We start from the raw sequence: 24,895 nt of genomic DNA, 5'->3' as shown, positions 1-24,895 counted from the left end.
ATCTTGCTTTGGGGCAAGCTGGCAACGCAAGTTTTTCTTCAGGACGGCTTCAGGGCCGTAGTAAGGCATGAGAGAGGGTTGCGTTCTTGAGTGTGGAAACGTTGGTGGGGTCGGAGCTGTCTGGTGTCGACTTCAGGATCCATTGAAAGACTGCGACTGGCAGCCATGACGCATAAGGGCGGAATATTACGGGGGTCGATTGCCCCGCGAACTTGGGGGAAGGTTCATGATCTGGGTTTGACCTTTGCTCTGAGCTTCCTGGTAACCCGGACGTTCCGTAAACTTGGGTCCGGAACAGAAAGTGCTTCTCAGATGCCCTCTCGGATTTCACTTTTTGAGCATTTGGTTTTTGAGCACCCACTTCCTGAAGGAAGTGTCGCCTGAGCTGAATACTGGACTGTTGGGAATTGAGGGTGGGGGGCTAGGTAGCTTCTGGAGCTGCCAGCAGCCTGGTTTGGTTAAAAGAGAGGTAATAGATGAGTCCCGGAGGTTGGGAGGGGCCTATTTACGCAAGGCCTTGTAAATTAGTTTATTTTATCCTAAGGGTAATGAATAGGTTTTGAAGAGTCTTAGCAGAGGTGTGAACAAATATATTTGCGTTTTAGAAAGATCACTGGTTGCAATGAGGAGAATGAATTGGAGGGCGTGAAGTTAGAGGCAAGAACAATTGGGAAGCTCTTACCCTGGTAAGAGACTACAGCGGTCTGTCCTCTAGAAGTGGGGAGTGCAGATGGGGAAAAATTGATCGGAAACGGGTATGAGGCTGAGGGAGGAATCCAAGGTATTTCCCAGTGTTCTGGCTTGGACACCTGGGGAATAATGCCATTTTCATTGTTGTTTGGGGTGGGGGAAGAGTGAGCTTTAGGTGCCTGTGGGATATCCATTAGACAATAGAATATTAGATAAGGTGGGTTGGGAGTCCAAAAGGAAAGTTTGGGAGACGGGGGGCGGGGGGGGGCGCGCCCTAGCGTGTGAATATAGAAGGTTGTTGAAGCCATGGAAGTGACTAAGATGGCCTAGAAAGAGGAATTTGAGATGACATAAGGGAAGAGAGAGGAAAAGAGGACATTGAGAAGGAAAGGAAAGAAGAAACCAGGAGAGAAGTATCAAGGAAACTGGTCAGTGTCAAACATAACAGATCAGGTAAGATGTGGACTAAAATGTGTCCATTGGATTTTGCAACAAGTAAGTCGTTTAGTAATTTTGGAGAAAGCTGTTTCAGAGATACAGTGGGGGTAGAAACAACATTGAGGTAAATTGCGTGACTGGAAAGGCATAGTGTGTAAAGACAATTTCTTCACGGTGTTGACGGTAGAAAGAGGCTAGCAGTAGGGTATAGCATAAGGGAGAATTACAAAGAAAGGGAAGGGGTTTTAGATATCTGTGGGACAGCCAGATGGAGATGTCCAAATGGCAGTTGAAGGTACAAATCTAACACATGGGAGAAAATTATATTAAATGGAAAAAAAGCAAGTGCAGAAGAATACTTACATATTTACACAAGCGTTAAAAAATTACCTATGAAGAGTGGGCCTGGGAGGGATGAAACTTATGCTTTTTATTTTAGATTCATCTATACTGTTTGAATTTGTTTTACTGTATCCATAACATATATTACTTTTATAGAAAGCTGCTTTTTAAAAACTCCAATGATGTATAGGCCAGAATTTCGGGATCATGAACATTTCAGTGGTAGCTGAAGCCATAGATTTGGATAAGCTCCCCAGAGAACAGCAGAGGGCTAAGAAGAGTGCCTTGGTGAATTCTAACATTTAAGGCACAAGTAGGAGAGCCCTTGGAGAATCTTTGAAAAGGAACAACCAGTGAGGAAGAAAAACACTGGATCCTAATTGTCACAGAATCAGAAGGAAGAGAGTGTTTCAAGAGGATGGAAGTTATTAAAAGTGTCAGATGTCCCCAGAAAGGCAGCTAACAAGAAAGGTTAAAAGCTAGCTCCAGACTCAGGTTTCCTGGGAACTTGGCATAAAGGTCAAATCCAGATCTTGAACCATCACCAAATATCACGTGGAATTCAACCCCCATGCTGTTCCATCCTTATATATCATGGTTGCCAGTTCCAGTCTTTCAGTGGGTCTTGAAGTCAACACCAGCCAGTTCTGGCACCACTAATATTTCCACAGTCAAGAATGCCTCCTCTCCCATTCTTTACTATGGTCCTTAAGCTGCCAGAAAGAAAAACTTGTGTTGCCAGAAATGGTAAAGTTAAGGAATTGAAAGTAGGAATAGGGACTTTCCTGGTCGTCCAGTGGTAAAGAATCCACCTTCCAATGCAGGAGACACGGGCTCGATCCCTAGTCGGGGAACTAAGATTCCCACATGCTGTGGGGCAGCTAAGCTTGCACGCCTCAACTAGAGAGCCCTCATGCTGCAAACTGCAGAGCCTGTGCGCCACAACTACAGAGAGAGAAAACACGCATGCCGCAACTAGAGAGAAGCCCACGCGCACTGCAATGAAAGATCCCGTATGCCGCAACGAAGACCTGACACAGCCAAAAAATAAAAAATAATAAAATAAATTAATTAAAAACAAAAAAGAAAGTAGGAGTATAAGTTGGAGTTGAGAAGGTCAAAAACTAGCTAATGATCACATAGATTTTCCTAAAACCACCCAGATAGGAAGAGTTGGCACAGAGAGGTTATTTAATAGGCACTGGAGTTCTCAGTAAGCATGAGGGATAAAGGGTACTAGAGCCAAATGGCATAGGCTTTAAAGAAGGAAGAGTTTTTACAAGAGGATGAGAGCACAATCATCTGAAAGTAGCAGTGGATTGCAAAGAGAAGGATGATACCCTGCCACCCTTTCCTACAGGAGTAGAAGAATGAACAACCTCTACTTTACACAGTTGAAGGGAAGAGATATCCATTAGAAAAAGCCAAAAATGTCTACCCCCGCTTCACCACCACCCCATACTGGAACCCTGTTCTGTTGTAAACAGCCTCTCCTATATTCTCATTTTCTTCACAGATTACTCCCTAACTTTTCCTAGTGGATGAGTCATCAGGACAGAGGTAGCTAGCTGTGATATATGGAAGGGGGATGTGCCCCACCCACATAAGCCCACAAAAGAGGCAGATGCAGGCACTACTTCTTAAAATAGAATCATGTTCTCTCCCTACCCATATCCGGAAGTGGTTTGATACTTAGCAATCTTGACATCATGGTAGTAATTCCTTTCCATGAGCCCGTCTTCTAAACTTAACCCAACCCCATTTAGAGGATTAGAGAGGAGAGTCCATGCTGAGGACTCCCTTCTCTAATAGTATGGTGTCCTACCTGCTCTTTGCAGCCTCTGGGGAAAAGATAGATTACCTTCTTCACTCAGAATGGAAAGCTAAAGGAAGGACTGGGATTTTTCTTCATTAGGCCTTCAAAGTAATCCCTCTTCCTTTATAGGACTGGAAGGACCTAATCCTTTTCCCTGGGGCCAAACCTTAACTAAATTTTACAAATTCCAGACATTGGGACAGTTGCCTGGCCAGCTGTTCCTAAGTTAGTCCATTCATGACTGCATTTTTAGGAAAGTTTTCTGTTTGGGGGGCCCTGGAAATTCACTCTTAAAACGTGAAGCCTTTGGGAATTCCCTGGCAGTCCAGTGGTTAGAACTCCGTGCTTCCACTGCAGGGGGCACAGGTTTGATCCGTGGTCAGGGAACTAAGATCCCACATGCCACGCTGTGTGGCCAAAACAAGACAGACAAACAAAAAACATGAAGCCTTGAGATACGATAGGTGCTGAAGAGATCATAATGCCAATAAAGAGAGCTGAGCAGATTTCCTGAGGTGAAATGGGATAAATACTAACTAAACCAAGGAGACGGGCACTCTCATGCCCAGCACTGAGAAAAAATATTTCAAACACTAAGATTTTTTGTTAGTTGTAGCTAAGCAGCTGTTCCCCTTTGGCTTAAACTGTACATCATCTCTGCAATTAAAGCAAAAACTTCATCTCTTGCCTGATGTTCTTTTTCCACCCTCTCCTTCAACTAAAAACTTGAGAAAACTCTCAGAAGATTGAGAACCCTATGTAGGATTCTCCTGTTCCTCCGCCTTTCATGTCCCTTCCTTTATATCAGTTCCTGTCTCTTTCTTGGAGCCTCAGCTGAGATAACATCCCTCCAGCTTTCAAAGACGGGCCCCTCCAACTGGACTCTGAATCCCATTCTTTTCTGCTTCTCAATACACTCTCTTCCTTCACTAGAATCATTAAACTGACATCCTTCAGCTACCTTTCACATGCTCCCATTTCCAGTATGTCCTGCACTTAATTCTCAATTCACTCTAATTTTCAGTGGTTAGAAACGCCTTTTTTTTTTTTCTGTACTTAGAAAAATCTCTTTGTAACTTCCATTTATTGGTCCTATTTTTTTTCCTCGGATCAACACATCAGAGCTAAATGTCAGCCCTTCAGATAGCTACTATGTCCCTACTAAATATTTTTTTTCCCAGTCAATGGTACTACCAATTCAAATTATAGTAGATCTCTTATCTTTTTTAATCTGAATACTCTTGAGGCTGCTTGTCCCAGTCCATGCTGTTCCCCAGCTCTGCCAGAATTAAACTCTTTTTAAACCAGACATCCCCTTAAGGAATTCTATACCCTGTTAGCAACCTATTGTCACAAGTATCCTCTTGACTCTTCCAGGCCCACTCTGATCCCTATGTCCCTGCCTGGGCTTTCCTCTTGAACTTTATCCTACAGTGACTTGATGACCTGACAGTCCTCTCTAGGTCTTGGTTTCCCATTAACTCCAAGCTGCTCTAGCTATTCATTTTCACCCAAGCATCATACTTGCTCCTAATTTCAGTTGTACTTCAAACCTAGCTGTAAGCCCTTAGCTAGAATTCCAGTGTCTGCTGGCTCCTGAATAGAAGAGTAGGGACCACAATCAGTCACTGAATCCTAATGATCTGCTGTCCAAAATTCTCCTTAGCCTGTTCCCTTCATTTGCCAGCTCTGACCCTCACTAATACGACTTTGGGCAAGTTCCTTCTCTGAGCTTTTTTTCTCATCTGTAAAAAGGGCAAATATAAAATAACATCCATGTCATAGGTCCCTATTTTAATGATTATATTAAATAATATATGTGCAGTGTCAACACAGGGCCTAGCGCATTGTAAGCAGCAGATAAATGTTACCTAATATTTATATATAACAATTTTCACCAGGTTTCAGAAATTCAGGAGGTTCTTTGTTAATGCTCTCTGCTGCCCCCATGGGGATGATTTTTCCAAGTCATTGGTTATCCCACAGGTAGGCCATGACAAAAAACAGCCCTGTTTTACCAACCCCACCAGCTAATTAGAGAATTAATTCTCTTTGGTTGGTTGTTCAGTCAAATAAAAATGATTCTATATTCTAGCAAATTCACTATCATTTTCAAAGAACATATCAGGAAACTGTTATGTTTTCCTGAAGTCAAGATGTACTGTCTCTATGATGTTCTAGTCTGTTAATCTAGTAACACTGACAAGGAAAGTCATTCAGTCATTTACTTAATAAATATACGTTAGGCATTTACTAATGTCAAGTACTGTGATAGGCATATAGGGTAGGATACAGAGTGGTGAACAAAGCACACATGGTCCATGTCTTTTTGGAGTTTACTGGGTAAACTCAGTAAACTGGGTAGGCTGACACTAAGAAAAGAAAATAGCAAATACATCATTTTAACTTGAGATAGGTGCTATGAAGGAAAAGAACAGAATGCTGTGACAGAAAAATGAATGATCAGGGAAAGCTCTCTTTGAGGAGGTTACATGGAAGCTGAGACCCAAAGGACCCAAAGGAGCCAGCCTTCTTGAAGAAAAGGGAGGAATATCCCAGGCTGAGAGGATACCTGCTAAAGGCCCAAAGGCAAGGAAGAGCCGACACCTTGGGAGACTGAATCACATTGCCATGAACCACTGTAGGCATCTGGGGATCGCTGCTTTCTTTTCTATTCATAAAATACTCTTTAATAACTTCTACAGTTTGACTAAGAATCAATAATCTTAGTTTTTTAGTTTCCAGAATTCACCATCTAGAATTTCCCTCTTTGAAAATGTGGACATTTGCTATTATTGTGTGTTCCTCAGATGACCTAGACAGAAAACAATTTCACTTACAAATATTTCTCATTTCTAGAATACCATGTGTCCAGGCCCTGAACTCATTTAAAATGCTAAGAATCCTGTTACCATTTTAGCTAATCATTAATGAACTTATAACTAACAAAAAGACTTTTCCTAACTCATTTTACCTCATTTCTTAATGTTTTCTTCCAAGCTTTAGCTATTTGTAAACATTTTATATAGCTAAAATAATAATGTAATTATTATTGCAGATGATAGCTTATTTACATAGATATAATCATGAGAATCAACTTTAAAATTATTACTAGAATTTAGTAAAGTGGTGGTTGGGAGGGGAAGTAACATGCAGAAATAAATACCCCTTATATATAAACAATAAGTTAAAGGTATAATCAAAAAAAGACCCAATAGTGACAAGTCAGATAAAATACCTAGGAATAATTAACAAGAATGGGCAAGATCTGTATGAATGAAAAAAAAAATTTTTTTCCCCGTGCCGCATGGCTTGCAGGATGTTAGTTCCCTGACCAGGGATTGAACCTGTGTCCTTGGCAGTGAAAGCACAGAGCTCTAACCACTAGGCAGCCAGGGAATTCCCAGTATGAATGAAATTTTAAAATGCTACCCACGGGCTTCCCTCGTGGTGCAATGGTAAAGAATCCGCCTGCCAATGCAGGGGACACGGGTTCGAGCCCTGGGCCAGGAAGATCCCACACGCCATGGAGCAACAAAGCCCGTGCGCCACAACTACTGAAACTGTGCTCTAGAGCCCACGAGCCACAACTACTGAAGCCCACGTGCCTAGAGCCCCCGTGCTCCACAACAAAAGAAGCCACCACAATGAGAAGCCCGTGCACTGCAACAAAGAGTAGCACATGCGCAGCAACGAAGACCCAATGCAGCAAAAGTAAATAAATAAATGTATAAATAAATTAAATAAAATGCTAACCACATAAAAGAGAACTTGATCAAACGGAAAATAATATCATGTTCTTGGATAGACCCAAATACGTGAGGAAATTTTGTATTGATAAAGGTGTCACCTTAGATCAGTGGAAAGATTATACATACCCTTTAAAATTACTTCCACATGTATTAATAGCCAATCGTAATTAATATAAAATACTAGAAACTATCTAAAATTAACGGTACAGGGACTTCCCTGGTGGTGCAATGGTTAAGAATCCGCCTGCCCATGTAGGGGACACGGGTCCAAGCCCTGGTCCGGGAAGATCCCAAATGCCATGGAGAACAAAGCCCGTGTGCCACAACTACTGAAGCTTGCGCACCTAGAGCACGTGCTCCACAACAAGAGAAGCCACCACAATGAGAAGCCCGCACACCACAACGAAGAGTAGCCCCCGCTCGCCGCAACTAGAGAAAGCCCACATGCAGCAACGAAGACCCAATGCAACCAAAAATTAATTAATTTTAAAATTTTTATTAAAAAAATAAAACATAATGGTTCAAAAAGGTTGAAAGTAAAAGAATTGGAAAAGATATACTGTGCAAATATAAACCCAAAGGAAATTACATAATAACAGATACAGTAGACTTGAAAGCAAAAGCATTACTAGAAATAAACAAGGACACTTCATATCAACAAGTCCAATTTACCAGGAAGTTTTAAATTTGTATGCACTTAATTTCATATTATATAGAGCAACAGAGCTACAAGGAAAAAAATAGACAAATTCACTATCATAATAGGAGATTTAATATACTGCTGTCTTCCACTGATAGAGGATACGTCTTTCAGAACCAGTAGACACCCCCCAAAAAAATTAGTAAGGATATAAAAAATAACGTGAGCAGCAAATTTGATTCAACAAGCAGATATATAGTCACTGTACTCCAAAACTTTAAATTACAAATTATTTTCAAGCACACTTGAAACATTTTTAAAACTGACCATAGTGTGCTATAAGGCAAATTTTAACAAATTTCAAAGTATTAAAATTATACAAAGTGTGTTTCTTGGTTTGTAGTTAAGCTACAAATCAGTAACAAAAAAGTAACTAGAAGTTATGAAATACACTACTTCTAAGTAACCCCCCAAAAAATCACAATTGGAGTTAGAAAATAATTTGAACTGAATGATAATAAAAATATTACATACCAAAACTTAGATGTAACTAAAGCTGTGCTTACAGGAAAATGTATAGTCTTAAGTGCACATATTAGGAAAAAAGAAAAGCTGAAAGTTCATAAGCTTTGCATCCATTTCAAGAACCTATATAACACAAAGCAACTATACTCCAGTAAAAATTAATTTTAAAAAAAGAACCTATATAACAGTAAATTAAACCCAAAGAAAGCAGAAGAAAGAAAATGTGCACATAGAGATGTCTGGAAGGATGTATACTTAAAATGATAGAAGTTTTTTTCTCTTGGGGTAGGATTTTGAATTAATTTTATTTTTCTGTATTGTTTAAATAAGCTGGAACAAACAAAGTCATTTTCATTTTTTTTTTTTTTTTTGTCATTTTCATTTTAAGAGAAAAAGTACTACAGGAAAACATGGGATAATTTTTTTTAAATAATATAAACTGTTGTGGTGACTCAACACCAGAAGTTATAAGCAAAAAAGACTGGTAGACTTGACCTCATGTATGAAAATTTTCCACATGGTTAAAAATACTTTGAACAAAAGCAAAGACAGATGACTGGGAAAAATATTTACAACTCATCACAAACGGCTAACCTCTTTAATATATATATTTTTTAAACTCATACAAATCAGTAAGAAAAAATGAATGACAATTAAAAAGGAGCAAAGGATATAAGAATTTACAGAAAAGGAAATACAAATGGATCCTAAACATATGAAAAGATATTCAGCCTTACTCATAATAAGAGAAATGGACATTAAAATTGTCTTGAGATTCCATTTCAATCATGAAATTGGCAAAAACAACTCTGATTTTTTGAGGGGGAGCGGTGGGGAAACTTGTCATTTTATATATTGCTAATAGTAATACAAATTGGTTTAATCTTTCTAGAGGCAAATTGGCAATATTTAACAAAATTTAAAATACACAAATCTTTTGAGGCAACAGTTCCATATCTAAGTATTTATTACATATGTACAAAATGATGAGTAGGCAAGGCTATTAACTGCAGCACTGTTTGTAATAGCAAAAGACAACCTAAATAAACATCCTGAGGGTCTTGTTGAATAAATTATGGTAGATCCATACAATGGGATGCATCTACAAAAGAAGAAAGGGGGGGGAAGAATGAGGTAGTTTTGTATGTATTAATATAGAACAGCCTCCAAGATATATTATTCAGTGAAAAAAGCAATGTGCAGAAATGTGAATAGTATGCTATGATTTTTATAAAATGTTTTAAAAGAATGTGTATGTGTGTACATATTGGTAAGTGCATAGACTGTATCTGGAAGGATATACAAAAAACTAGTTGGAGGGGAGAGGCCCCTGGGGAAGGGAACTAGCCAAGGAATGAGATAAGAGGGAGACAACGTTTCACTCTATATCCTTTTGTATCTTTTGAATTTTGAGCAGGTGTATGTATTACCTATTCAAAAGTAAATATTTTAAAACCACATCTATGTACAATTTTGTGTTCTGATTTTACACTTATTTTATAAATATTCCTCTATAGCATATTCCATATAGTTAATTTAACATTAACAGTTTCTAGGAGCTTTCTTCGCTCTTCTGTTATAAATAATGATCTAGATATTTTGTGTCATTAATATAATACTATATTCCCTCATGCCTTCCTGCCTTACACATGTTCTTCTTTCTGCTTAGAATGCCATACTTAACCCTGCTCTCTCCTTGCCCGCACATTCAATGTGCTCATCCTAACAGTTCCAGTTCAAATACTAACAGCCTTACCTGATTCTCAGGAATACTTACTCAGACAGTACTTTGTATACCTCCAGAATAGAGATTTTTTATTTTATGGTAATTGACCGTTTATTAGTTTTTCCTCCCCAAAGAATACGTCTTTTCATCTTTGTTAACCAAATCCTCTGACACTCCCAACCCTTGCCAAGATCTTACTAGCTAGTAGGTTGCAGTTAAAGTCCATAGTTGCAAAATCTCTAGGGATGATACCAACACGTCAGAGGGTCCTGTGCACACATCAGCCCATTCCAGGGAGGGGGTTTGTTATCTCATTTATGTTCCTGCAGCTCTACTGTTTGTTCCTGCAGTCTCTCTTTGTGTTTTCAGAAACACTGGTTCATTACTGATAGCTGTCTTCCCTTTTAGGGCCGTGAATAGCCCCTGCCACCACCTCCATCCCCTCAGATCACTGGTGCTAATTTCACATTGGCCTGGAAATGGTAGAAAGCTGGTTAAGGATGTGATTTCTAGAGCCAGACTGTGCTTGGGCTTGAATTCCAATCCTGCCATTTAATGTCTGTGTGATATAGGGCTTTCTTTCATTGAACCTGACTGTTCCTCAGTTTCCTCAAATGTAAATGAGGCTAATGAAAGTAATTATCTTAAGGTTGTTGCCAGAATTTGGCTCAGCGGCCATGGCTCACGGGCCTAGCCGCTCCACGGCATGTGGGATCTTCGCGGAACGGGACACGAACCCGTGTCCCCTGCATCAGCAGGCGGACTCTCAACCACTGCGCCACCAGGGAAGCCCAAGGATCTAATTTTTAAAAACGTTTAGGACAGTGCCTAGCACACAGTAAGCATTGTATAAATGTTAGTTTTTACCATTCACTTTACCAAGTTCTCTAAGTGTGAAACTAATTCCCCACGTAATAACAGAGATCAGGTTACAGTTTACAAGAATTCTTTGCTGAAGTCTCCAGAATAATTAAAGGCAATAACAAAGGAGAAAATTTTACAAAAGTGGCCACTCATCTACACTGATCCTCTATAGCAGCAGTCCCCACACTTTTTGGCACCAGGGACCGGTTTCATGGAAGACGAGTTTTCTACGGACCGGTGCGGGGTGGGGTGGGGAGGGGTGCGGAGGGGTGCAGGCGGTAGTGTGAGCGACGGGGAGCGGCAGATGAAGCTTTGCTCACTCGCTGCTCATCTCCTGCTGTGCGGCCCGGTTCCTAACAGGCTGCGGACCGGTACAGGTCCACGGCCCCAGGGGCTTGGGGACGCCTGCTCTATAGGGTGTCTCCCTCCCTGTAGGAGAACCAGTATTTCCCTCACCATTCTGAGTAATATTCCAGAATATCAGAGTCCAGACTAACCCCTTAAAGACCAGAAGGAGGAATATTTTTAATTCATTTCCTAATCCAAGGTTTATTTCCCTAATACAATATTTATTTCTCCTTTTGTCCCAGGAGCTACCTTTCTCCATGATGACTGACAATGGGATTTTCAACTACTTTCAGAGGCTCCCTCATGTACTCAACAGTACTATCCCATCAAAACCATGGTCTGACGTTAGTGTGTTTCCCAGCATTGAGTTTTCCAATCAATTCTGTCAGGTTCCTTTTTATAGCTGTTTTAGGACAATTTCCATGAGGGCAAGGGCTCTGCCTGCCTTGTGCACTACTGTATTTCCAATGCCTGAATGTAGTAAGAACTCCATAAACACATGAATTGTGTATGAATGAGCCCTTCCTTTGAAAAAAGATGAAGCTCAGGCCTACACACTCTTCTTTCAGTCTTCTCAACCTTAGCTTCTGATCTCTTGTGAGAATTACTTAAAGCAAGAATCAGCTAAATTGATAATTTAAAAAGAAACTTCTCTGAAGAAGTTTCTCTCTCCAGAGATGCAACTATGCTTACAATAGAGACAGCTGTCGTGCATTATGAACTCTGCTTTACAAAGTGGTCTAATAAGGTGATTTTCAAAAAAAAAAAAAGGTAAGATGCAGATTTAAGGTGACAGTTTGTCTGATGCTTACCTAACTCATCAAGATATTCCTTTATTTTAAAAATATTGATTGAGCACTTACTTTGTGCCAGGCATTACAGTATTATTGTATGAACAAGACTGACACACAGTCTCTACTGTGAGCTTACAGTCTTTCAAGACAATTAAACAATAAAGTGTGATGTGTTGTTACCATAGGGGAAGTATTCTAAGGCTAGAGGTCTTCTGCCTGCACTTGAACAAGAGCAGCTCTGCACTGATCATTTTTATATTTTGAGATTCCAAGTGAGATTTTTTGTTGTTGTTAACCTGGCTCCAGTATTACAAAAAGTTTGAAAATTACTGCCATATATATATATATATATATATCTATGTATATATATACACATACATATATATATTTCTTTTTACTTATTTATTTGTGACTGCATTGGGTCTTTGTTGCTGTGCGCAGGCTTTCTCTAGTTGCGGCGAGCAGGGCCTACTCTTCATTGCAGTGCGTGGGCATCTCATTGCAGTGGCTTCTCTTGTTGCGGAGCACGGGCTCTAGGCACAAAGGCTTCAGTAGTTGTGGCATGCAGGCTCAGTAGTTGTGGCTCACAGGCTCTAGAGCGCAGGCTCAGTAGTTGTGGCGCATGGGCTCAATAGTTGTGGCTCACGGGCTTAGTTGCTCCGCGGCATGTGGGATCTTCCCGGACCAGGGCTTGAACCCGTGTCCCCTGCATTGGCAGGCGGATTCTTAACCACTTAGCCACCAGGGAAGCCCTGCCATATATTTAATGTGAATTTCATTCTGAAAATCTATTATGTGACTGAATGAAGAGACACTGCATATATAGTTAAAATCACCCTATAAGCATTACTATCCTCCTTTTATAGGGGAGAAAATGCAGTTCACAGAGTAACTCTCCAAAGTCTTTTCCCCCCCGCAGTTTTACTGAGGAATAGTTGACAAATATAATTGTATAAAGTGATGGTTTGATATACATATAAATCATACACATGCGATAGTTTTTTATATATATATATATATATATATGAATGATTACCAAGATCAATATCCACATCCATCACTTCACATAGTTTACACATGTGTGGTTAAGAATGCTTAAGATCTACTCTCAGCAACTTTCAAACATACGATACCATTTTATTAATTATAGTCACCATGCTGTACATTAAATCCTCAGAATTTATTCTTTTTATAACTGAGAGTTCGTATCCTTTGACCTACGTTTCCCCATCTCTCTCCCCCGTCTCTAAAGTCTTATGACAATTAAATTGCAAGCCTCATTCCGAATCTCTGCACTCTACCACACCACAGAGCCTACACCCTAAATGGAATAAATCTTTATTTCTCTAGGAGAAAGAACTCTAATGAGATATTACAAGCTTTGCCTTACCCTTATCCAATATCCAATATTTCAAAGAAAGAAATATATAGCATGCAAATAAAAGACAAAAACCACATCATCATCTCAGTGAATAAAGAAAAAGCGTTTGGGAAAAAAAATCCATATCCATTCATGATAAAAACCTTCAACGCTAGGAAGAGAAGGGAACTTCCTTAACTTGATAAAGGGCATCCACGAAAAGCCTACAGGTAACATCATACTTAAGGAAGAGACAATGCTCTCCCCTCTAAAATCAGAACAAGACAAGGTTGTCTCATCTCAACACTGTACTGGAGTTTTCAGCCATTAGAAATTAAAGTTGTAGATAGACTATAGAATTTGATGATTAATGGGATTTGATCCAAAATTACTGCCATGGGTTGGAACGATTAACACTGCAACAGATATGTAAGTTAAGGCCAAAAATAATGTGCTTAGGTTTAAAAATCAACTGGAAGATACAAATTTCTCAAAAGGATTACTGGGTACCTACTGTGTGCCATGCACTAGAGATAAGAGACATGATTCCTTCCTAGATGAGTTCATTCCAGACCCAAATGCCTAAGCTACACTAAGGCAAGTCTTCCCGTGACCTCTAAACTCCTTTGGCATTTATTAAGAATTTTCTAATTCAATTGTGTTAACGGTTCAGGGCTGAGATTGTATATACTTTGATTCTCCACGGTTCCCAACAATTCTCAGGAGTTTACTACCGTCCTAATGGATCACTGCATTGGCCCCCCGCTATCTCAGCTGAACTACAATAAGTTAAAGAAGTTTATTCGAAGCCGAAACATGTGAATCGCGCGTTTTAGGATGACAGCGTCCGCAACAGCGCCTAGAACTGCCTGAAATTGTAACAACTCTTCAAGTGTCCGGAAGCGTTTTCTGAGATTACGTCTCTGAGCATGAGCGGAAGTCACCCTTTGAGCAATCGGCCGTTTAATTATATTCAGGACAGAGACATCCGTTTCCATTCTTTTCTTCTCGTTGCACCCATAAGCAAGTGATCAGGTGACAAATTTCTCTTCGTTACTATAAAATAAAGATCGTATTCAAAGAAGTTTCAAGGCAGCCCAACTCCCCATCGTCCAGTAGTAAAGATGGAGGCGCCCTGAATGTAAACTGCAGGTAATACCACTTCCGTGTTTCTCTTGCGCCCTGGTCCAAGATGGCGGATGAGGCCACTCGGCGTGTCGTGTCTGAGATCCCGGTGCTGAAGACCAATGCCGGACCTCGAGATCGGGAGTTGTGGGTGCAGAGACTCAAGGAGGAATATCAGTCTCTTATCCGGGTCAGTTGTGCTTCTACTGCCAACCGCGTCGCAAAAGGGTTGCGGGTAATCTGGTGTCCTTAGAAATAGGCTCCGTGTGGAAGCCGCTTCCGGTTTTAAAGTTTAACTTTACGAATTCATAGATATTGGATGACTGCGGGGCTGGGGGACTTAGGGAAGCGCGGTGGGGAGGAGGTGCCTCCCAAGAGACTCAGGTTAGGAGCCACGGTGGCGCCAGACTTTCTGACTGAAAGCAGCAGTTATTTGGGGGATATGCCGCCCCGGAGAATGACGTGTCCTCCTGGCCCCAGGTGATTGCTCTCCTGGATGTAGGGGAGGTGGTCAAAAGGAATTCCTGGAGCCCTAAGTCCCGGTCCGCGTCTCTCCGCTCCCTCTTTCACTTATCCTGAGGGAGGAATCCACGTTAGAGCTAAAAATTCAGGTAGATATTAGTTGCAGAGAGACAAGGAGCTGAGCTCAGGGTTAGGAACGAGCCATCTTCTGAGCTAATCTCCCTTCTGTGGAAGGAGAAGAAAATTTGACTTTCTTGCGGTGGTCTCTTGTTTCAAAGGCTAGCAGCTTTCCTGATGCATGTATTCATTCACTAAAAAACATTTATTGTACACCAAGTACCTAGGAAGGGCATCCAAAGCCGAATAAAATTGAGCCTACGGAGGTGGACAGAAACATATCATGATAATACATTATGTGGAGAAACAGGGAGAAGGAGTCTGAGAAATTGCTAAGATGTTTTGAAGCAGGAGGTGAGATACCGAAATCCAGCTTGGGTCTGGTCAGGGAAGGTTTCCTAGAAGAGGCAATGCTTGAGCTGAGGCTTAAAGGGTGAACATAAGTTGGCCTGATAAAACATGAAGGTAAGAGAAGAACATTGAAGGCAAAAGGAACAGCATGAGCAGTCATAGAAGCTAGAAACACCATGACATATATGAAGAAACACAAGTAGATCAGAGTTGTTAGAGCATCAAAGTGTGGCAGGGAGTGGTAGATAAGGCTTGACAAATAGATTTGAGCACTTGAATTTTATCTTGGAGGCATTGGGATACCTTTAAAGGATGTTAAGCGGAGGAGTAACACGATGAGATTTGGGTTTAGATCAGTCACTGGCAGTAGAGAGGAAAATGGAATTGACAGAGATAAGATTGAAGTTAGGAGGCTGTCATTAATCTAGGCAAAAGAAAGATGATGATCTCTAAACTCGGGAGTTATGGTGAAGATAGAGAGGAGAGGTAGATTTAAAGAATATTCAGAAGGTAAAATCAGCAGGACGTTGTAAAAGATTGGTTTGTAGAGTAAAGGAGAAGGAGGGTCAAGGATGATTCCCAGGTCTTTGGCTTGGGTGACTGAATGCTAATACTGCCAACTGAGGTTGGTGCAGTGGAGAAACAAGTCTGAAAGACTAGAGGGAAACGGACTGCCTAGTTTGAGGTACCTGTGGAATGAAGGTAGAAATTTCAATACACAGTTGGATAATGAAGTTGAAGCTTTGAGAAAAGCTCTAGATTAAAGATAAAGATTTAAAAGTCATCAGCATATGGGTGCTTAAGAGAGGAAGTAATCACACACTTTTCTTTTGAGGGAAGGGGGACTGCCCTTGACCTCAACACTCCCCTCAAAGACCTCATTCTCTACTTTTAGTACGTGGAGAACAACAAGAATGCAGACAATGATTGGTTCCGACTGGAGTCCAACAAGGAAGGGACTCGGTAGGCAGACCCTCTTGGGAGGTGTGAGGGTGGGGATGCCACATAGCTTGAGCATTTTGGTGTCCCAGAGCCCACTGCTAGGCCTTTCCTGCCCCTTTCTGGTCTCCACTCCCACAACTCCAGAGTTCCCCAATTCCCAACCCACGAGTCTCCGAGGCTGGTGACCTAAGCCAAGAAGATGTCATCTGAGTATTAGAAGAATGGGAAAATTGCACTGAGGTTTGGTCTGTGTTACAGGTGGTTTGGAAAATGCTGGTACATCCATGACCTCCTCAAATATGAGTTTGACATCGAGTTTGACGTGAGTATGATGGAGTGGGAATTATGGAGGTTAGTAGAACAGGAGGGATTAGGTGACTGTTAACAAGCTAGCCAGGAGGGACCAAAGATAACTTTTTAAATGGGAGGGAAAAGCTGAGGTTTGAAACAAGCATAGGTTATAGTTATTCATCTCCATGTCCAGAATCCTGATGTGTGACTGCTGCTTGATGAGTTTATAGAACATTTCAGTTCAACCAAGAAATGTGTATATCTGATTAGATTAGTTCCTTTCTATTCTGATTCTGTTTTATTAAAGCTTTATAATTCTTCCAGATTCCTATCACATATCCCACTACTGCTCCAGAAATCGCAGTCCCTGAACTGGATGGAAAAACAGCAAAGATGTACAGGTAGGACTGAATAGGAGATGGGAAAAGGTCAAAGAAGGCCTTGGGGAAGAACTCTCTGAGGCAGGAGTTTTCCCAGAGTCTGCAGGCCTAGAGAGACTCCAGGTCTCCCTCTGCCAAGCCTGGGCAAAGCACTTAGCTGACCTTGTTCTCATTTCCGATCACCAGTAGTCTTCCTGTGCTCTCAAGAGCCTGCTGTGCTTTATGGTATACCTTGCATGTCAACACCTTCTGATCATCTTGTCCCTCTCATAGGGGTGGCAAAATATGCCTGACTGATCACTTTAAGCCTTTGTGGGCCAGGAATGTGCCTAAGTTTGGACTAGCTCATCTCATGGCTCTGGGGGTAAGTTTGGAGTATTTGGTATATAAGGGGAGAAGGGGTTAGGTCCTGAGTGGTATAAGAAAAGTAACTGAGAGTAAACAAGGAATAACAGTGTTTTCCTTTGGGTGTGTTCTCCTAGAATATCTCTAGGAAGGAGCTTCTGATGGAATAAGAGGCATTGATTGGGTGGTAGTAATCTCACAGGGTCTCCCTTGTATTGCAGCTGGGTCCGTGGCTGGCAGTGGAAATCCCCGATCTGATTCAGAAGGGAGTGATTCAGCATAAAGAGAAATGCAGCCAATGAAGGATCAATCCACTGAGGCAGGACAGAGGGACCTTCCATAGGCTACGTTCCTGTTTTCCTGTGCATCATTCTTTTTACTCATCTAACCACTTCCCCCCACACCCCTTCACCCGTAATTGTTACTAAGTATCAACAGTTGCAGCAAACACTGCTGAAAAAAACAACGGTATTGCTGCTGAATTTCTAAGTTGGGCTACACAGGAAGAAGAAAGACTAGGGCCTTGAAAAACCAAAAGGCAATTTATATCCCTTGTCCAGGTGGAGCAGTGTGAGGTCCTGGAGGGATAGGGGGTGACTGAAAGTGGGTACATAGTCTTTTTGGTTTCTGGAGATAACTGATCAATAAAAGCTGCTTCCTCCTGTGGCTTGTGGTTCTCATTGGTGGCTGTTAATAGAGGGTGAGCAGGCTTAGGGTCAGCAGGCTAAGACCCAAGGCACATGTACAACTATACTAGTTCAGGAGGGAAGGGGAAATGGAGGATGCTCTGTTCTGGAGCTGGGGAATGAAAGGAAATCCTGACTGCTCTCCCTGCTGCTGAGATCTGCTTTTGTCCTTTAGCAGGGAGCCTACCGCTTTGGCCTGCAAGATGCTTGACGACTGGTTTTGCAGGGCCAGTATTCCCTGCCCTCCAGGGATCTTCCCAACCCTATGTGGATACTTCACTGGTCTGTGGGCTGGACCCAGGCCCTGCATTCGCACCCCTGCTCCCTGGGAAGGATCTGTGCTGCAAGCCGGGGGGCCATACTACGATTGTCAGATCTATATCCTTTAGAGCCACGGGGTGGGGCGATGGGACTCTACTTTAGGGACTTGCGATGGTTTAAAGACAATTCTTGCCAAAGCTGGGAACTGGCGGTCCTAAAGTTGGCTGTGTTTCCATGGTGTCGGCAGCGGAGCCTAGGGGGCGGGTTCACGCAAGCGCCGAGGAAGCCGGTGGGTGGAGTCTGAGTGTGGGTGCGCAGGCGCCCTGAGAGACAGTGAAGCCGGCGGCCCGTGGCCGGGCGGGACCAACAAAGATGGCGGCGGCCCCTGCGGTGGGAGAGATCTGGGCACTAGCTGCGGCTAAAGCTGCAGCCGGGCCCGCGGGGGCGCTGCACGAGGGTAGTAGGGGGTGGCCCTGAGCTGGGGCCTGGCCCCGGCTGGCCTCCCCCGCCGCCTCACCCGGGGACAGGTACGGTCCGGGGCGTTATGGCGTGGGGGTGCCGAGGGAAGACTGTTCCAGACCCGAGAGATCGCCCACCCCAAAAGCAGAGGCGCTGGGGGCCCGGCAGGCCTGCGAGAACTGGGCTGGAGGGACCAGCATCCATGGATCGTGTAGAATATGCCGCTGGACCCCGTAGCCAATCAGCAGCCTCGGCCTTTCTGCCCTCGAGGGGGGCGGACCCGGTTGAAACCTCCTGTGGTGGGAGATGTGCAGAGATTAGGGGTCAGGGAGTTAGTTCGTCCTCCCTCCCCGCCACAGCCCCTGAGCCCCAACACCACTTTGGAGCTCAGAGGTGGGGGAGGGAGTAACCTTTTTAGTGTGCTTCATTTGCAGCCAGGAGGGGCAGGGGTTTGAGAATGGAATGCTGTCCTTGGGGCTGTTATACTTGCATCCACACCGCTATTTGACCAGAGGCCCCAAGTGACCCAGAGCACATCCCACTTGACTAGGCAGGTATGGGGGAACCTTCATGAGCACCTAGATTATAAAGACAGCCAAGATAGGAACTCTTTATCATTGGCTCTCCGGTAAAGCAGTATTGTGCAGGAAGGGCGTGAGGAATGTAGAAAGAGTCAAAGCCCTGCCTGCTATCATTCATTCATTCATTTACTCAATGGATACTAAGTGTTTACTTTGTACCAAACACTATACTAGGCACAGGGGATACAGTGATTGATACACTAGACATGGTTCCTGCCCTCCATGCATGTAGCTAGTATGGCAGCCTAGGTTCCCACCTCCCTCCATATTCAAACGCTGATCATCTCTTCTCCTCCCAGGTCCAGCCTGTGGTGTCCACAATGCCCCAGGCTTCTGAGCACCGCCTGGGACGGACCCGAGAGCCACCTCTTAATGTCCAGCCCCGAGTGGGATCCAAGCTACCATTTGCTCCCAGGGCTCGGAGCAAGGAGCGCCGAAACCCAGGCCCTGGGCCGAACCCTGTGTTACGACCTCTGCCTCCTAGGCCAGGTCCCCCTGAGGAACGGCTCAAGAAACTGGAGCTGGGACGGGGACGGACCTCAGGCCCTCGTCCCAGAGGCCCGCTTCGGGCAGATCATGGAGTTCCCCTGCCTGGCTCACCACCCCCAACTGTGGCTCTGCCTCTCCCATCAAGGACCAACCTAGCCCGTTCCAAGTCTGTGAGCAGTGGGGACTTGCGTCCAATGGGGATTGCCTTGGGAGGGCACCGCGGCACTGGAGAGCTAGGGGCTGCACTGAGCCGCTTGGCTCTCCGGCCTGAGCCACCCACTTTGAGACGTAGCACCTCTCTCCGCCGCCTTGGGGGCTTTTCTGGGCCACCCACCTTGCTCAGCATACGGACAGAGCCCCCTACTTCCCATGGCTCCTTCCACGTGATATCTGCCCGGCCCTCTGAACCTTTCTACTCCGATGACAAGATGGTGAGGACTTGCCAGCACACACGCCTTCCATGCCCATGTTCCTCCATGCCTCCAGCTTTCTTGCCATCATATGGCTTTCCTTTCCCCTTTTTGCCAAGTTCCTTTTTCACCCCCTTCATTTCAGTAGTTTGGACTCTCCTCTCCCTTATTTAAGTAACTTTAAGACTCATAGACCCTTTCCAGGGTTGTCTGTGACTCCCCAGAATGGTGTGCCATTTCAGTCCCCAAGGAATAAACCATTTGGAATTCTTTGGGTCCCCAGGCCCTTACCTTCCCTTGCTATACCTTGTCTCCTAGGATGCTGCCTAGGCCTAATTAATCTCTGGAGCTGAAGAGGGGCAGGCTCAGAACATCTGAGCTCGTGCGGTTGCCCATTTCCCGAGCTAAGTGAGCTAGGCTGATTGCAATTGGAGCCGTCAGGAGAGGGTGCAGGAAGGGGCCACGGGTGCAGGAGGGGGCCTTGGGGGTAGCAAGGTGGGGGTGGGGAGCAGCTGGGCAGCCATGCCAGTGCTTGGGGAGTTGCCCCAGGAGCTGCATCGCTGGCTAGCTGGGCAGAGGAGTAAGTGGGGAATAGGTGGGACAGCCATGGCTGAGTCCGTGGTACACTCAGCTGTGTTAGGCTTACTGCTCATGGCCATTGAGGTAGGGAGACCCTAATACCCAGTGACGGAAAAAGTGTAGAGTTTGGGGGTGAAGGATGGGGTGGGGAAGGCAGTGGGCAGCATGCTGTTGAAAGGTTAAAGTGCCAGGTGGGATATATGGGAACGTGCTGACTGTACTCTGACCTTCCAGGCTCATCACACACTGCTTCTGGGCTCTGGTCATGTTGGCCTCCGAAACCTGGGGAACACGGTGAGAGCCGTTCTCCTGTCTTTCCTAACAGGAATGTGAACTGGTGTTGGAGGCAGGCATGGGGAGGGAAACTTGGGGAAGGACAGCACTGAAGTTCTCCTAAGGCTTCCCAGGCACTGGTCTGGGGAGGTAATGGCACTGTCTTTACTGCTCCCCAGTGCTTCCTGAATGCCGTGCTACAGTGTTTGAGCAGCACTCGGCCTCTTCGGGACTTCTGTCTGCGAAGGGACTTCCGGCAAGAGGTGCCTGGAGGGGGCCGAGCCCAAGAGCTCACTGAAGGTGGGGCGACAACTCCTGCTCCCTTCTTTCAAGTCCTCTTTTCCCCAAACCCTTGTAGGTCCACCTGCCAGTGCCAGTGGCCCCAGCCCTGAAAGCTGGCAGGTGTATCTGTTTCTCCCAGTGCCTGATTTCCTAGAGGTTGTTTTCCACCTTCTAAGCCCCCTCTTGCTTCCCTCTTCTAGTCATTAACCACTGTTTCCCTTCCCCACTCCCACCCTAATAGCCTTTGCAGATGTGATTGGTGCCCTGTGGCACCCTGACTCCTGTGAAGCTGTGAATCCTACTCGATTCCGAGCCGTCTTCCAGAAATACGTTCCCTCCTTCTCTGGATACAGGTGGGAGAGCTGGAGGGTATGGGATTTCTCTCTGGCCTGGTCTGGGGGTAGGGCCAGGCAGCATCATTCTGAGCCTTGAGATGCTCTTCATCCAGGAAGTGGGGACAGGGGTTAGTGACTGTGGACTAGGCAGGGGTCGGTTGCCCATGTTCTTTGTCTGACTGCAGCCAGCAGGATGCCCAAGAGTTTCTGAAGCTCCTCATGGAGCGGCTGCACCTCGAAATCAACCGACGAGACCGCCGGGCTCCGCCAGTCCTGGCCAATAGTCCAGCTCCCTCCCAACCCCGCCGTGGAGGGGCTCTGCTAGAAGAACCTGAGTTAAGGTAAGGCTGCTCCCCTCCTTCTCCTCCGCAGTAGTTTATCAGCAGCATTCACCCTTCACAGAAGTAAGCTAGTCAAGATTGAGGATGTAGTGTCCAAGGAAATACTTAGCTCAGAAAATGGTTTGAGAAGCAGTGCAGAAGTAGGAAGAAGGCAGGAGGAGGAGGGAGGCTGAGGGGCACAGATGGAGGCAGAAGATAGGGCTATGGCTGTCACCATATTGACGGAGGAGGGGATAATTAATTTACAAGGTACCTAAGGGGTCTGAAGCCAGGTGGAGGAAGACGGCATGTTCTTCCCTTGTCGACATTCCTTTCTTTTCCTCTCACCTTGGATTTCCCCGGAAAGTCTTCTGAAGCATTACTCCTTTGTCTGTTTCTTGAAATTTAGAGAAGGAGCTGGGGTATGGATGGGGTACCAGGCTCTGTGGATCATTTCAGTGGTGTTGGGGGTGCCCGGTGTTCCTGCTGTCTCATGGGTGCTCCCCACTTCCCTTGATCTGTCCTAGCGATGACGACCGAGCCAACCTAATGTGGAAGCGTTACCTGGAGCGAGAGGACAGCAAGATTGTGGGTATGGAACGAGACAAAGTGATGGGGAAAGTTAGTGTGTGGGGGATGCGGGCTTGGCAGAAAAAAATCAATCCTATCCAGGGGTGTGGGAATAAGACTGGAGGATGAAAATGTGGAGAAGTTGTGAGGGGTTTGTGAGGAGTGTCGGTGGTGGGAAAGGAAGCATCAGGCAAACGGGTGGGAAGAGATGGGAATCCAAGGAAGCATCTCAGGCATCCCACAATGACTGTTTCTCCTGCCCCTTTGCTTCTATCTAGACCTGTTTGTGGGCCAGTTGAAAAGTTGTCTCAAGTGCCAGTCCTGTGGGTATCGCTCCACGACCTTCGAGGTTTTTTGTGACCTGTCCCTGCCCATCCCCAAGGTGGGATTCCAGAAGATTCCAGGGGTGGATGGGACATGGGTTCTGTGACCCAACCCTACCCACCCCCAGTGTGGGAGGGAACCCTGTGGGTCTCTGGAGCAGAAATGAAGCTTGGATTAATTGAGAAGAGTTGGAAAAGGAAATTCAGAACATGCTGACCCTTCACTCTCCTTTCCCCCCAGAAAGGATTTGCCGGGGGCAAGGTGTCCCTGCGGGATTGTTTCAGCCTTTTCACCAAGGAAGAAGAGCTAGAATCGGAGAATGCCCCAGTATGTGTGGGTTCACGAGGGATATAGTAAGGGTGGGAGACCTGGGGGGGCTCCATAAGGGTAAAAGGGGTTGCATGATGCCTTAGTATGAAGAATAACACTTATATATGTCTGGGTTTGTGTAGGAGTTTCAGATATGTCCTGGGATTCCCAGGGCAGAGGGCAGTGGCCCAGAGGATACAGAAGTAATAGGGAGCATAGTAAATTTGTATGTGAGTCAGAGTATCAGAAAAGCCAACGGAGGTGAGGAGCACGTTAACCTTATATTATTTGACATTTACTCAGGTGTGTGACCAATGTCGGCAGAAAACACGAAGTACCAAAAAGTTGACAGTACAAAGATTCCCCCGAATCCTCGTGCTCCGTATCCTAATCTTGAAACTCTTATTTCTCCCATTCATTCTTTTCCTCATTCCCCATGTTTGCAGAGGTTGGAACTTTGGGAATTCAGTTTTCCTTAGGAAAAGCCTGCCACTCCACCTTTCCCTACCAAGCTCCCCATGTGTGTTCAGGGAGGGGAGTGGAAAACATTCAATTCCTCAGCCCCCCTCAGAGGCCCTCTGCCTCCCAAATTCTCCTTAACCAGAGCTTAGATCTTAATCGATTTTCCGCCTCCCGAGGCTCCATCAAGAAAAGTTCAGTAGGTGTAGACTTCCCGCTGCAGCGACTGAGCCTAGGGGACTTTGCCAGTGACAAAGCCGGTGAGTCTTGTAGGGAAGGTCCTGAGGAGCTCCCATGAAGGGGAGGGAGAGAGTGGGAGTGGGGCACAGCTCTGACTATAGAATTTGGTCATCTCTAACCCCGAAGGAAGCCCCGTGTATCAGCTGTATGCCCTTTGCAACCACTCGGGCAGTGTCCACTATGGCCACTACACAGCCCTGTGCCGGTGCCAGACTGGTTGGCATGTCTACAACGACTCTCGGTGAGAATAGCCTCCTGTTCAACTCCTGCCCCATTCCCGCTGCAGCCCTGACACCTTTCCCTAATACGGAGACCCAGGAGAGCACAGTGCCTGGTAAAAGGCGGGCGGTGGGTGTGTGTGTGTGTGTGTGGGTAAGGGGGCGTCTTTCCTGATCACTACCGGCATGCTGTGAGGTTGATCATGTGGGGAGGGGGGAATATGCAGGAATGATCACACCTCCTTCCCCATCTCCCTTCTTCCTAGTGTCTCCCCTGTCAGTGAAAACCAGGTGGCATCCAGTGAGGGCTACGTGCTGTTCTACCAACTGATGCAGGAGCCACCCCGGTGCCTGTGACATCCCCTTTAAGCCCTGGCACCTGTGAAACCCTTTCAACACCCTCAAGCCCCCAGGCTCCCCATTTACCTCAGAGACGTCTATTTTTGTGTCTTTTTAATCAGGGAGGGGGGAGGGGGTGGTTGTACCTCCCATTATTTTTTTTATTAAAAAATACCCTTCTACCTGGAGGCTCCCCTGTCTCCCTGCCCCATGTACAGAGCTCCCCAGGCCCCTGCCCGTGTACAGCCCCCAGACCCTCTACAGTCTCACTTTTTTTTGTGAATAAATTTATTAAGAAAAAATGATGTCCTTATTTGTATTTGTGCTTAAAGTGGGTGGAGATACAGAACTAGGCCGAATTGGGAGTCTTCCTGGGACTCAGTTCCCTCTCTGAACAGATGGGGGCGCGCTCAAAGCCGTGGGGGTGAGAGTGGGGATAGAGATGCCGGACCA

General features: G+C 45.0%; 2 protein-coding genes across 7 annotated transcripts; both read left to right on the top strand.

The window, feature by feature from the left end:
- The first annotated feature begins 280 nt into the window (after positions 1-280).
- UFC1 (ubiquitin-fold modifier conjugating enzyme 1) lies at positions 281-17,974 on the top strand. Of its 3 annotated transcripts, none has more exons than XM_024757372.1 (7): positions 281-469; positions 14,488-14,610; positions 16,246-16,313; positions 16,551-16,614; positions 16,908-16,984; positions 17,237-17,327; positions 17,530-17,974. In XM_024757372.1, exons 2-7 carry the CDS (start codon positions 14,488-14,490, stop codon positions 17,608-17,610), a joined length of 504 nt encoding a protein of 167 aa, XP_024613140.1. In that variant the 5' UTR covers positions 281-469; the 3' UTR covers positions 17,611-17,974. The 3 variants fall into 3 exon arrangements, with proteins under 3 accessions (XP_024613140.1, XP_024613133.1, XP_024613125.1); XM_024757365.1 differs by lacking the exon at positions 281-469 and adding an exon at positions 14,060-14,330; XM_024757357.1 differs by lacking the exon at positions 281-469 and having other exon boundaries at positions 14,060-14,610.
- Positions 17,975-18,102: 128 nt separating this feature from the next.
- Positions 18,103-24,744, top strand: USP21 (ubiquitin specific peptidase 21). 4 transcript variants are annotated; one of them, XM_024757321.1, is made up of 13 exons: positions 18,103-18,782; positions 19,595-20,215; positions 21,008-21,067; positions 21,226-21,346; positions 21,570-21,681; positions 21,849-22,004; positions 22,511-22,575; positions 22,832-22,935; positions 23,118-23,204; positions 23,490-23,568; positions 23,798-23,905; positions 24,012-24,126; positions 24,370-24,744. In XM_024757321.1, exons 2-13 carry the CDS (start codon positions 19,616-19,618, stop codon positions 24,458-24,460), a joined length of 1,698 nt encoding a protein of 565 aa, XP_024613089.1. In that variant the 5' UTR covers positions 18,103-18,782; positions 19,595-19,615; the 3' UTR covers positions 24,461-24,744. The 4 variants fall into 4 exon arrangements, with proteins under 4 accessions (XP_024613089.1, XP_024613112.1, XP_024613107.1 ...); XM_024757344.1 differs by having other exon boundaries at positions 19,595-19,954; positions 24,370-24,731; XM_024757339.1 differs by lacking the exon at positions 18,103-18,782 and adding an exon at positions 18,805-19,264 and having other exon boundaries at positions 24,370-24,731.
- Positions 24,745-24,895: the final 151 nt, after the last annotated feature.

This window comes from Neophocaena asiaeorientalis, unplaced genomic scaffold, assembly GCF_003031525.2.
Source record: "Neophocaena asiaeorientalis asiaeorientalis breed wild unplaced genomic scaffold, Neophocaena_asiaeorientalis_V1.1 scaffold830, whole genome shotgun sequence".
Taxonomy (NCBI): Eukaryota; Metazoa; Chordata; class Mammalia; order Artiodactyla; family Phocoenidae; genus Neophocaena; species Neophocaena asiaeorientalis.
This window is presented reverse-complemented; position numbering and strand designations above follow the sequence as displayed.

Coding starts and splice junctions, on each gene's coding strand:
- USP21 (XM_024757321.1), top strand. CDS start 19,616: ATGCCCCAGGCTTCTGAGCACCGCCTGGGACGGACCCGAGAGCCACCT. Junction 20,216..21,007: donor TCTACTCCGATGACAAGATG/GTGAGGACTTGC, acceptor CTGACCTTCCAG/GCTCATCACACACTGCTTCT. Junction 21,347..21,569: donor AGCCCAAGAGCTCACTGAAG/GTGGGGCGACAA, acceptor CCACCCTAATAG/CCTTTGCAGATGTGATTGGT.
- UFC1 (XM_024757372.1), top strand. CDS start 14,488: ATGGCGGATGAGGCCACTCGGCGTGTCGTGTCTGAGATCCCGGTGCTG. Junction 16,985..17,236: donor AAAACAGCAAAGATGTACAG/GTAGGACTGAAT, acceptor TCCCTCTCATAG/GGGTGGCAAAATATGCCTGA. Junction 17,328..17,529: donor CTCATCTCATGGCTCTGGGG/GTAAGTTTGGAG, acceptor CTTGTATTGCAG/CTGGGTCCGTGGCTGGCAGT.